Source organism: Lissotriton helveticus, chromosome 5_1 (genome assembly GCF_964261635.1).
Source record: "Lissotriton helveticus chromosome 5_1, aLisHel1.1, whole genome shotgun sequence".
Classification (NCBI taxonomy): Eukaryota; Metazoa; Chordata; class Amphibia; order Caudata; family Salamandridae; genus Lissotriton; species Lissotriton helveticus.
The window spans coordinates 369,899,557-369,912,430 of NC_136065.1; the positions used below are offsets into that span (position 1 = coordinate 369,899,557).

At 48.5% G+C, this 12,874-nt stretch overlaps 1 protein-coding gene across 11 annotated transcripts in view; it reads left to right on the forward strand.

Moving 5' to 3' along the window:
• UBR4 (ubiquitin protein ligase E3 component n-recognin 4) overlaps positions 1-12,874 on the forward strand; it is a 2,329,353-nt gene that overhangs the window by 1,503,857 nt on the left and 812,622 nt on the right. For all 11 annotated transcript variants that reach the window (XM_078642504.1, XM_078642505.1, XM_078642507.1 and 8 more), the window contains one exon: positions 9,750-9,884. In XM_078642504.1, the coding sequence (XP_078498630.1) occupies positions 9,750-9,884 (135 nt within the window). The remainder of the gene's footprint in view (positions 1-9,749; positions 9,885-12,874) is intronic.

Genomic DNA, 12,874 nt, shown 5'->3' on the forward strand with positions numbered 1-12,874 from the left:
TTGCACATCAACATGTCCAAGTCTGTCCCGACTCCGGTCCAGTGCATTGAGTACTTGGGGGCCACCATCGAAACGATGTCAGCAAGCGTGTCTCCTTCGGAGGAGCGACGATTATCACTCCTTCGGAAGGCTCAGGCTCTTATGACCACTCCATCTACAACAGTGAGGAAGGTGTCTTCTCTAATGGGATCGATGGCCTCTTGTATCTTCCTGACGCCACACGCGCGGCTGCACATGAGACCGCTGCAGGAGTGCTTGGAGGATCAGTGGGACCAGAGGAGAGGTTCTTGGGACGACAAGATACGACTGTCTCTGCATGCTCTTCAGTCTCTGAAGTGGTGGTGTTCAGCGGAGAATCTCCTCAGAGGAGTTCCCTTCCACAAGGACATTCCCACTCAGACTATCGTGACGGATGCTTCTCTCCAGGGCTGGGGAGCGCACTCCGGCGATTTACAGATTCAAGGGACGTGGTCCCCGACGGAGTCCACGTACCACATCAATTTCCTGGAACTCAGAGCTGTTCACTTGGCACTGAAGGCCTTTCTCCCGTCCTTCAAGACCAACTCTCTGCTTATTCAGACGGACAATACGACCACAATGTATTACCTCAACAAGCAGGGGGGTTCGAGATCACGCACCCTGTCGCAGGAGGCGCAGGCGATCTGGCACTGGCTTCTGGCCCGAGGACTCACGATAACGGCTACCCATCTGCCAGGTGTGCAGAATGTTCAGGCAGACGCACTGAGCAGACTGATTCAGGAAAACCACGAATGGGTCATAAACGACGAAGTACTAGGAGAAGTCTTCGCAAGGTGGGGAACTCCAGACGTAGATCTGTTCCCCACCGCAGAAAACAGCAAATGCCGAGACTTCGCCTCCAGGTACTACCAGCCGGGTACACTGGGGAATGCGTTATGGATCAACTGGTCGAACAGCTTTCTGTACGCTTTTCCACCCATTCTCCTGATTCCGACGGTTCTCATCAAGCTGTCCCGGTCCAGGGCACGGATGATACTGATTGCCCCGGAATGGCCCAGGCAGTGGTGGTTCACGGACCTGCTTCACCGGTCTCTCCTTCCTCACATGAAGTTGCCGTGCAGGCCGGACCTTCTCACGAAGTTCAGGGGGCAGATGTTGCACCCCAACCTCTCGTCTTTGAGTTTGGCGGCATGGCTCCTGAGAGAGTGCAATATGGCCATCTTAATCTCCCTAAGATTGCATGGACATACTGAAAGAGGCTAAGCGACCTTCCACTAGGACTTCTTATGCTTACAAGTGGAAGAGGTTTTGTATCTGGTGCAAGTCCAAGAACTATGACCCGACAACATGTAAGGAAGATGTCATCCTTCCATACCTTCTACATCTGGCGCAGTCTGGCCTTAATGTCCATTTCATTAAGGTCCATCTGGCTGCATTGACTGCCTACAGGAAATGCCCTTCAAAGACTTCCTTCTTCCAGATCCCTGTGATCAAAGACTTTTTGGAAGGCTTGAAGAAAGTGTTTCCTCCTGTCAGGCTTCCTTCGCCTTCATGGGAACTGAATGTGGTGCTGTCCAGGTTGATGAAGGAGCCTTCGTTGCAGCACCTGTCCTGGAAGGCGGCGTTCCTCGTGGCCATTACATCGGCCCGCAGGGTGAGTGAAATTCAGGCGTTGTGTTGCCAAGAACCTTATACTGTATTTCATGCTGCTAAGGTTGTTGTGCGTACTCACCCTAAGTTTCTTCCCAAGGTTATTTCTGATTTTCATGTTAACCAGACTATAACTTTGCCTACGTTTTTCCAGAATCCTTCATCTCCAGCGGAAAGGTCTTTACATTCCCTGGATGTTCGGAGGGTGTTGAAATTTTATCTGGATAAAACCAAAGATATTCGTAGGTCGGACCAATTGTTTATCAATATGGATCTCGAGGTGGATTGTGTCCTGCATACAATTGTGTTACCAAAAAGCTAATAAGACCTTAGGGGGTAAGCCTAAGGCTCATTCCACCAGGGGCAAAGCTGCCACGACTGCTTTGCTCCGTAATGTTCCAATTGCAGAAATCTGCAAGGCGGCCACTTGGAAGTCGGTTCATACCTTTGCTAAGCATTACTGCCTAGACACTGATGCCAGAGCAGACGCTCAGGTTGGGCAGGCTTCGCTGCGAAATCTGTTCGCACACTAGTGGTGTTATTTCTCATTTCTCCACCGCCGCTTTGGTGTGGGGATGGGCTTGCCATTCTATTCACTAGATTATGACTATACACAGAGATCCCCTACTACAGAAGGAGTAGTTTCTGTCCTGTAACTCCAGTTCTGTAGTAGGGGTATCTCTGTTATAGTCATAAGCGCCCGCCCTACTCCCCGGTGGAGAGAGATGTTCATGTAAGGAATGCTACAGGTCTGGCGTGTTACGCCTTTTAAAAGAACTGAAAGTAAAAGGGACCTGCAGTGCATTCTGGGATACTGTGAAGTTCTGGAAAGTTCTCTTAAAGGCACAGTATCCTGTTCTGAGCCACATAATGGCAGCCTATGGGGCTTGTCTGTCCAGATCCTCCTCTCTATCATTCCAGGGGTTTTTTGCTGCTGAAGCAAGGGAAATCTGTACAGGCTTTGCTGTTTTGGGGATTTTTTTGGTGGAATTTCTAGTTGAAGTACTGGACAGTGTAGCCTGTGTTATAGGCTGCATTATCTGTCTTTAATTCTCTCTTAAGTGTCTGTGCAGGTCTGCATTTTGCGACACTTTAAGAGATTATTTTTGATTGCTCCGGGGTCCACGCACATGGGCGGGACTATTCACTAGATTATGACTATAACAGAGATACCCCTACTACAGAACTGGTGTTACAGGACAGAAACTACTCCTTCTCATTGTGCGTCCTCAGACATTTCACATCTTTGCTATTGTTCTAAGATCTGTTGACGTGGTAGATGTTTCCCTTTAATTAGAGGGGCTCAAGTCACCCTGTATTGAAGAAGATCGAGCTGCCTTTGGGCCAGGTGGCTGAACTTATCCTTGTGAGAAGTTGGCCTGATATATGATGCTCACTAGTTCTAGTGATCACCTTGTATCAGTCCAAACAATCCTTATGGTGATTGGTTGTAAGTCAACCTTATAGACCAGCTATCCTAATGGTAGCATGGACAAAGCAGTCTTAGGCTAAACTCTTTTGGCATGTGAAGCCAGCTGTTTTACCACAATATAACCCCTTGAATACCAGATGAAAGGACTCCACACAGGTTGTTATGAAAATAAACAGTATATTTATTAATAACAACACCTCTGAACTCTTTATGAGGTCAGAGGGCTAAGCACATGACAATCTCTTACGAAAAATACAACAAGTTGCACAAAATTACAATGGTGCCCTAGGGGCACGACAAACCATATAATAAGTAAGTGGAATGTGAAAGTCGATAAAAGGAATGGAGCTGTCCAGAGGCTGTAGGATTGATGGGACCACGCTACACTAACTTCAGGTAAGTAATAGGAGGCTCACGGAACGCGTGTGCAGAGTGTGAACTCACACACGAGATGCGCAACAACGTCTATGGACAGTACAGTACAAGAAAAAGGTGAGTACGGACAATCCTGACTAGGTAGGACTAAAACGACTGTGGAACTCGACACTAGGACAGTTAAACTACCCTTGAGCACCGAAATGCTCATGTTACCTCACCCACGGGCCGTGGGTGCATAGGTGTCAAAGTGCGTCGGGTTCTCGCGTTGAAGTCAATGGAGCCTGAAAGAAAAGATGCTGCAGGCGACCAGGAGGAAGATGTCCGGTGCAATCCAAGGGTGGATTGTTGAAGAAGGAGATCTGAAAGCAGAGGGGACAATGTTCACAGTCACTAGCCAGTGACTGGAGAGGAACCAGGAAGGAACCAGATGTCGACGTCGCGATCAGGTGAAGAGTGGACGCTTGACTCTGCAGCCACGTGGACCAGGAGGTGTCTTCGACGACCAGGATGGAGGCACGAGCTGTCCCACGCAGGCTCTCGCTGTCGGCGGTGTCGGATCCGGGCTGGGACTCAACAGGCCTTGGCAAAGGCAACCCACGCGGTGAGTGAAGAAAGCGTCTGGTGCGGACTAGGAGAGTCCGGGGTGCCCCTCTTTTGGAATGGAGCAAGGGCCAATCTGGAGCAACCAGATCAGCAGTGAAAATTCAAAGAGTCGTCGTCTAGGAGGCCACTAGCCAGCCGGCAAGTGACCAGACAACGCGTCGAGCAGGATCCAAGCAGAAGGGCCCCACGCAGATCTCGTGGATGCTGAAGGGCTGATCTTCGGTGTAGGGGCTGCTCGGGGTTGGGGCTTCTCAGTCCCCAAAGCACTTGGTCGAGTTTACCTCGGGAGTCGGGCTGGAAGCGAAGTGCAGGTTCGTTCAAGATGGCCGGTCCCACGTCTCTTGTCGCACCCACGGGTCTCAGCTTTACTGCAGATGTAGGTAGAGGTCGGAGAGGTCTGGGAATCCGGGTCTCGTCGGGCTCTGAAGTCTGGATCCTCGAGGGAAGACGACAAAGTGAAGCCGCTGGACGCTTGATGGTGCCTGCAGTTGCAGGGTGGACACTCCTTGTCCACAAGGGAGATTCTTCAGTCTTCTGTGGAGCAGAACGTCGAAGGCCAGAGTTTCCTCTAGTTGAATAGTTCAGGATAATCTAATTTGGAATGGGACCAGCTCCTACCTTTATTCTCCTAAAGGGGGCTGCACTACTGACTAGGTTCCTCCCCTGGGTGGGACCAGGAAGGGGGGTGGTTACACCCCCTATCCTTTGTCCGGTTTCCCGCCAGAGCTGGGGCAGGGATGCCCCAGCAACTGGTTTGAACCGGTGTATGCACAGGGCACCTTGTGTGCCCCAGGCATGTCTCATTCCTTTCAGGCCTCCCTACCTCAATACACAAAATCCTGTCTGGGGTGGTGCTAGCACCTCCCAATGCAGGAAACCCTTTGTCCAAGCCATCCTCGCTGGAAGGACTCCCAGCAGCAGGAGGTCAGACTTGTGTCTGTGGTGGCAGCATCCATTTTGTGATGCTGAGGCTCGAGTTAACTTTAACCGGGGTTCACAGTTACGTACATGTCGTGTCCCTCTAGAAGGGTGGAATGCTACCCCCGTCGCCAGAATTGGCGAGGGGTAGTATTCCAATTTGTATGACCCCTTACTCGACATGTTTTGATAATGTTATACCAGAGTTAGCATTTAACCGCGAGGATTATAATGCACTTAAGAGTATATGGTATAGCGTTATCATGGAACAGCTATTAGGACTTGGTTCCGCAAGCTGTAAACGGGCTCAGCTAATGCCAAAGCACCATCTCACATAATTCCAAGCACTCTGCCTTCAGGATTGAAAAGGCCTTCCATAGGAGTGACTGATAGGAATATATGTGTCCATTTTAGGGTTAGATATAGGTATACTGTGAGAAGTTGGCCTGATGTGCAGTGTTCACTATTCTAGTGATCACTATATATCAGTCCAAACAACCCTTATTGATGATTGGTTGTAAGTCAACCTTATAGACCAGCTATCCTAGTAGCATGGATACGAGCAGTCTAAGGCTAAGACTCTAGAGGGCGTGTTAAGCCAGCTGTTTTACCATCACATTACCCCTTGAACACCCAGTGAAAGGACACCACACAAGTGTTATGAAAATAAACAGTGTATTTATTAGAATCACAACAACCCTGTACTCTTTATGAGGACAGGGTGCTTGGCACACAACAAAACTCTTACGAAAATACTTAAGTTAGCACGTTATACACAAATGCCCGAGGGGCACGAAAAACCATATACTTAAAAAGTGGAATGCGAAATTACTAGCAGGTAAGTACAGTACTAATAGGCTTTGGTATCGCTAGGACTTGACTATAGAATCGTTAGATTACTTCTAGGAGACCTAGGGGACTCGGGTGCAGAGTGTGCACTCTCACGCGGGATGCGGGACAAAGTCTATGGAGGCTAGTAAAGGCAAAGTTAGTGTTCACAGGCGAACCCGACCTGGTAGGGAGAAAACGACAGTGGATCCTGACCCTTGGATAGTGAGGCTATGCTGGGACACCGAAGTGCCGAAGTTACCTAGCCCAGGGGCTGCAGCTGCATAGGTCTGAAAAGACGTCGGGGATCTCGTTGCCGGACCAGGAGCCTGGAAGAAGGAAGTTGCTGGCAGGCGACCAGTAAAGGAAAGTTCGATGGATCCAAGCCTGGATCAAGGAAGAAGGAAACCTGAAAGCAGAGGGGACCAAGTTCTTGAATCACTAGCCAGTGATTAAGTGGGCACCAGGATGGCACCGGGCGAAGTCACCTCGACTAGGTGAGTGGGCGACGCTGGCTCTGCAGATCTCACGGACCAGGAGGCGTTGTCGGCGACCAGGATGGAGAGGCGAGCTGTCCCACGATGGATGAAGCTGTCGGCGTCGAAGTTACCCAGGATTGGGCAACAAGCCTTGGCTAATTCAAGCCCACGCGGTGGACTCAAAATGGCGTCTTGAGTGGACCAGGAGGGTCCGGGGTGCTCCTCTTTTGGAAGGGAGCAAGGGCCAGCCTGGAGCAACCAGACCAGCAGCAGAAATGTCGTCGGGCGTCGTTCAGAAGGCCACAAGCCAGCGGGCTAGTAGCCAAACAACGCGGTGAGCAGCAAAAAGCAGAAGGGCCCCACGCCGATCGTGGAGATGCTGGGGGGCTGCTCTTCGGTGCTGGAGCTGCTCAGGGTGGGGGCTTCTCGGACCCCAAAGCACTCACCAGGAAATTACTCGGCGGGCTTGCTGGAAAGAAGTCGTGCAGTCTTGCAGATAGCCGGTCCCTCGAGGTCTCGTCGCACCCACGGTTCTCAGCTGGGCTGTAGAGGTGGGTAGAGGTCAGAGGTGCCAGGGAAGCCGGTTCTCGTCGAGCTGGTCAGTCGGATTCCGGAGGAAGGACTTGCAGCAGACCGCAGTGTTCTTTAGATGGTGCCTGCGGATGCAGGGTGACTACTCCTTAGTCACAAGGGAGAAATCTTAGGAAGAAGTCTTGAGTTCCTTTCGTAGAAAGTAGTTTCAGGATTCAAAGATGATCTGATTTGGAAGGGGGCCAGTTCCTACCTTTATCCTGTAAAAAGGGGCTGGCACGCGACTAAGTCCTGCCCTAGGGGTGGGACTAGGAGGGGGGTGGTTACACCCACTTCCTTGGCGGGCTTTTCCCCAGCACAGGGTCTGGAGTGACCCTGGAACTGGTTCCAGCCAGCCTATGCACAGTGAGCACCGGGGTGCCACGTGCAGTCACCTTCCTCTAAAGCCCTGCCTACCTACCATACACAAAACCCTGTCTGGGACGGTGCTGGCACCGCCCCTGGCAGGAAACCCTTTGTCCTTATCTCCTGCTCTGGGAGGACTCCCAGCAGCAGGAGGGCAGACTTGTGTCTCGGTGGCAGCATCCATTTTGTGGAGCTGAGGCTCTGTTGGACTTTAACCGGGGTTAGGGGTTACATACATGTCGTGTCCCTCTAGAAGGGTGGAATGCTAACCCCGTCGCCAGAATTGGCGAGGGGTTAGTATTCCAATTCGTATGACACCTTACTCGACATGTTTTGATAAAGCGATACCAGAGTTGGCATATAACCGCGAGGATTATAATGCACTTAAGAGTATATGGTATGCGATATCATGGAAACGGCTAAGGGATGGATCCCGAAAGCCGCAGACAGGCTCAGCTCATGCCAGAGCACCATCTCACACGATTCCAAGCACTCTGCCTTCAGGATTGTTAAGGCCTGCCATAGGAGTGACTGATAGGAGATCTGTGTGTCCATTTTAGGGTTAGATATAGGTATACTATATCTATAGCAAAGGGTGATTACACCACCTTGCCCCAGCTGTCAAGCAGCCAGTTGTGTCAGATTTGGATGGCCAGCCAGGGGTGGCATAATACATGCTGCAGCCCCTGGTAGGCCCTGGGTACACCTATGCCCTGGGTACCTAAGGTACACTGTACAGGGACTGATAAGGTGACTCAGTATCCAATTTAGATATGTACCTAAGGTACATGGAATCCATTTTACAGAGAGAGCAGTAGGCCTGGGGCCCTGAATAGCAGGGTCCCAGGTCAACTAAGTCAGAAAACCAGCAAAACACCAGGCAAAAAGTTGGGGGCAACCATAGTCAGGGATCTACCTTCCTACATATACTATATCTACAGCAAAGGGTGTTTACACCACCTTGCCCCAGCTGTCGTGCAGCCAGTTGTGTCAGATTTAGATGGCCAGCCAGGGGTGGCATAATACATGCTTCAGCCCCTGGTAGGCCCTGGGTACACCTATGCCCTGTGTACAGGGACTGATAAGGTGGCCCAGTACCAATTGGTAAATGCACCTAAAGTACATGCTTGTCAATTTAGAGAGAGAACAGCTAGGCTGTGGGTCTGATTAGCAGGCCCACAGCCAGAGAAAGTCGTAAACCAGTGAAGCAAAAAGCAAAAATCTGGGGTGACCATAGGATTGCAGACCCCACTCTCCTACACCTAAGGTACATGGAATCCATTTTAACAGAGAGAGCAGGAAGCCTGGGGTCCTGAATAGCAGGATCCCAGGCCAACTAAGTAAAAAAACAGCAAAACACCAGGCAAAAAGTTGGGGGCAACCATAGTCAGATATCCACCTTCCTACAATCCTGTCCTGTAACCAGGTTTTGGCATATCCAGTTTGTGAGAAACAATCCTCCTGTCCTGACTTCGTTACAAGAGTTGTGAAAAAGCATTGCCCACCCTCAAATGGCAATTATTGCAGCAGTCATTCTCGAAGTGCACACATGACATGCCTAAGCGTTGTCCCATATCATGATGGTAGAGGCTAGTCTCCTTATTGTGAGAAATTCAAAGTAAACTGCTTTGAGAGGTTGGTACCCCTCTTACACTGTGCTTGACATTCCTGCTAGCCAGATGCATGTACATTTTGTTGCAGTTGTCTTTGGAAGGGTCCCTGCTTGTCACTGACCTCATGCAATAGACATTTGCAGGAATTATATCTACTAGGCTAAATATAGACCTAACATTACTTTGGGGCGTAACTGGACTCTGATGACTAAATTTGTTTAGTGAGGTCTGCTACTGTTTGCTCAATTGGAGTTCAATCTAAAGTTGCTGGCTTGAGTAGGTTTGTAAAGAAGAAAGATCAAGAAATGCATAATACAAATTTCTGACATTGATAAAGGCTATACTTCGTGCAAAAAGGGCTTCATGAGGTATTTACTTGAAGCTATTGGCTTACCCTGTTTTGAAATGTTTTTTAATGTAGGATTTCTTTAACAGTAAAAACGTGTTAGACATGTTGCTACCCCTTGAAGTGACAGAGTATGATGTGTAGAACACTGGGGAAAAAAATTCAATCATGACATAAGAAATAGTCCTCCATTAACTCAAATATCTCGCGAGTGCTGTATCTCTTGGTTGATTAGGGTGAACCTTAGACCGGTCTGGCCTTTAAAATAGTATGTTCAGTGTATGGTAATGAGACCAGTGCCAGGCAAAAAGGATACATTGTAGCAACTTTACTTTTGATGTGTGGCACTGTGTGTCAGTGTCTCTGACTCTAAATGCAATACTTGCAACACAAGGTAGGTGCATTTGAATGATCGCATTATAAGTTATCAGTTTTTTTATTGTGTCAATGTTGATAGATTCCACTGTTCATATTTTACTTTCTTGTACATAATTTATATTTCTCCAGTAGCAATTTTCTTTCTATGAACCACCTTGCCAATTCTTGCTTCTTTTGTTATTTAAATAAACCTCTCTCTCCTCTGATAGGAAAAGAGCAAGGCGTCTGCTCTGGAGCTAGCTACAGTTCTGCTGTCTATGCCAACGCCATCCAGTGTCCAACAACAGACCAAGAGCCTACTAGCAAGTTTGCACAGCAGCCGCTCAGCGTATCATAATCACAAGGCAGGTCTTTTTTTCTGTTGAAGAAAGGGTCAAAGTAAGCTAAGTTCTGCTAACCTTATCTACCAACAATGTGTGGGAGTGTATCAAAGAGCAAAGGTGAAGTATTTTTTTTAAAGACTAGGTCTGCAAAGTATTTAGCACCTGAAAATAGCACCAGTTACACAATGTCTTATGGCCTTAAACTTTGTTAATGTTTAAGGTACATTTGAAGTAGTTCTACGCTTTGATCACACTTCTGCAGATAATGTAATGTTCCACAATCACCTTTCATTAGCACTTAAACTCCTGGCCTCCAAATGAAAAATTTAAATAGTTAAATTCCCATTTGTTACACAAGAAAGAAGCCCAGACTCCAATACTTTATCATTTCTCAGCCTTTTCCTTATCTAGGACTCAACTGATCCTACAAGGTGTACAGCCTCTCGTTTTTGACTTAAAACATTAAAGTAACAAACAGATTGACTAACAGTTCCATTACTATATTATTTTCTCTGCCCTAACACATGTTAAAACAACAAAAACACCTATAGAAACAGATTATTGGTGCTGCATCCATAGTGTCAGAAAATTTGCCCTGTTAGATGTCAATTATTCAGACTGCAGCAGCATGACTACAAAGATTCATCCCCCATACCTCCTAGAAAAAAAGTTGACCCGCTTTACTGGTGTAGGTAGGACATTACATCACAGGGGCTTCCTATAATCATAGCATTATGCACATACATCTGATGTCATAAACATAGCTTACACTGTTTTGTGTATAATGACCACTCCTAAATATAGCAAGTCACTAATAGGTGTGAGGGCATGTTTTGTTATTGCTCCAAATTATGGAATTTGATTCCACAATATTATAAGACGGGTACCACATTCATTGGTTCTTAAAAGTCCCTGAAGTTCACATATCTCCAGCGTCGGAACTTTCATTTATTTGAATGCTTGAATCATTCACTATCTTCAGTCTGGGAATCCCCAGTAATTTTAAATGGCATTAAACAATGTTAAAATAGCCATAGGCCCAACAATAGTGTTTGTTTACTAGCACATTTGCCTCATTTGGAACAACCCCAACTGGTGGAAGTGCTGGGCTCTGTATCCCCCCCCCACACACACACACCCCGAATGACCACCACCTAAGTTGTGTGAGGGAGTCCCAGAGGAGATTTCACTCTCACCTGTGTTTGACTTTTTCTGGTAGAGACTTCCAACCACAAATTCCTCACCATTTTAATATTCCCTAGGCATCAAACTGAATCAGGGAACTGTTTTCAGCAGCTCCTCTGCACACTGGTAGGTGGCGACGTTCGGCTCTGCACTAATGCCAGTCTCTTCTGAAAATTACATGCAGAACTTCTATAGGAGCTACTCCTATGCGTTAATGTCGGTTCCTTACACATCCCCAAACGTGGATTAAAGCCATCATCTTTTTTTTTTGAGACAAGCTACCTCAAAAAATAATTCCATGTGCAATATAAATGTCGCCTCCCAAAATGACAGCTTTTAAGCCATGTAAAGAATGTCACAAACAAATGTCTGTGACAGATCCTCAACAGGTTTCCTGTGGTACATGAGGTAGGGCTAAGCCCTCAAGGTCTGCAGTGACTGTGCTTTGAAGTACCTGAAGGCCATACAAGACTGCGAGGTGGAACTTTGTTGACTTGCAACACTCCATGAGGAGACAGGTCCAATTTGAAGGGCTGGTCCTGGCCCCGTTCACGGTCCAGAAGTTGCAGGGGTCATTCCCATAGTTTTCAGCGTTGTGTTCCATATCTTTGGTTAAGTGGGAGAGAAAAACAGGGAAAATCCAAGCCGGGCTTGACCCCTTCCTAAAACTCACAATCTGAAAGAGACACGTTAGTGATAGATTCCTTACCTTAGAATATCCCCAGGCGTCAGACTGGATCCGGACATTTTTGCGTAGCAATACCCCTGCGCGCCGATAGGCGTCGTCCGCGGCTCCGCGTTCGGCGTCGTTAGCGCCGGAATGACGTCTTTGGAGTACTTAGACGCCGCCCATGCGCGCTGACGTCCGAACTTCTTTTTTCCACGCCAGCTAGCGCAGATCCGGAGAAGATCTACCCCTAGTAATTTTTTGACTAAACTTTTTGATCTTTTTGATCATTTCTCTACTCGAGTCTTCAAATCCAACTGTGCCTGTAGGGATGCCCGGGTTCAAGCCCTGTTCGAAGTGCGACCGACTGATGTCGGTCACGGACCCCCATCGCTGGTGCCTGAAGTGCTTAGGCCTCGACCACGACGACCGCACCTGCTCCGACTGCCGGGCCCTGACGTCGAAGGCTAGGCGGGAGCGGTCCCGCAAGCGGCTCGAGCTCCTGCAGTCGGCCCCGCTCCATTCCAGGTCCCGGTCCCACGGGAGGTCGAGGGACCGGGCGCGGGGTCGGAGTCCCCGCAGCTCCGGGAGTGGACATCGGTCGTCGGGATCCAAGTCCTCAGGTAAGAGGCATGAGAGGTCGGTGTAGGAGAGTGGGGTCTGCAATCCCATGGCCACCCCAGATTTTTGCTTTTTGCTTCACTGGTTTACGACTTTCCCTGGCTGTGGGCCTGCTAATCAGACCCACAGTCTAGCTGTTCTCTCTCTAAATTACAACCATGTACATTAGGTGCATTTTACCAATTGGTACTGGGCCACCTTATCAGTCCCTGTACAGCATACCTTAGGTATCCAGGGCATAGGTGTACCCAGGGCCTACCATGGGCTGAAGCATGTATTATGCCACCCCTGGCTGGCCACCCAAACAGACACAACTGGCTGCACGACAGCTGGGGCAAGGTGGTGTAAACACCCTTTGCTTTAGATATAGTATTCCTATATCTAAACCTAAAATGGACACATATATTCCTATCAGTCACTTCTAGGGCAGGCCTTATCAATCCTGAAGGCAGAGTGCTTAGAATTATGTGAGATGGTGCTCTGGCATGAGCTGAGCCGGTTTGCAGCTTGCGGAACCAAGTCCAAATAGCTGTTCCAT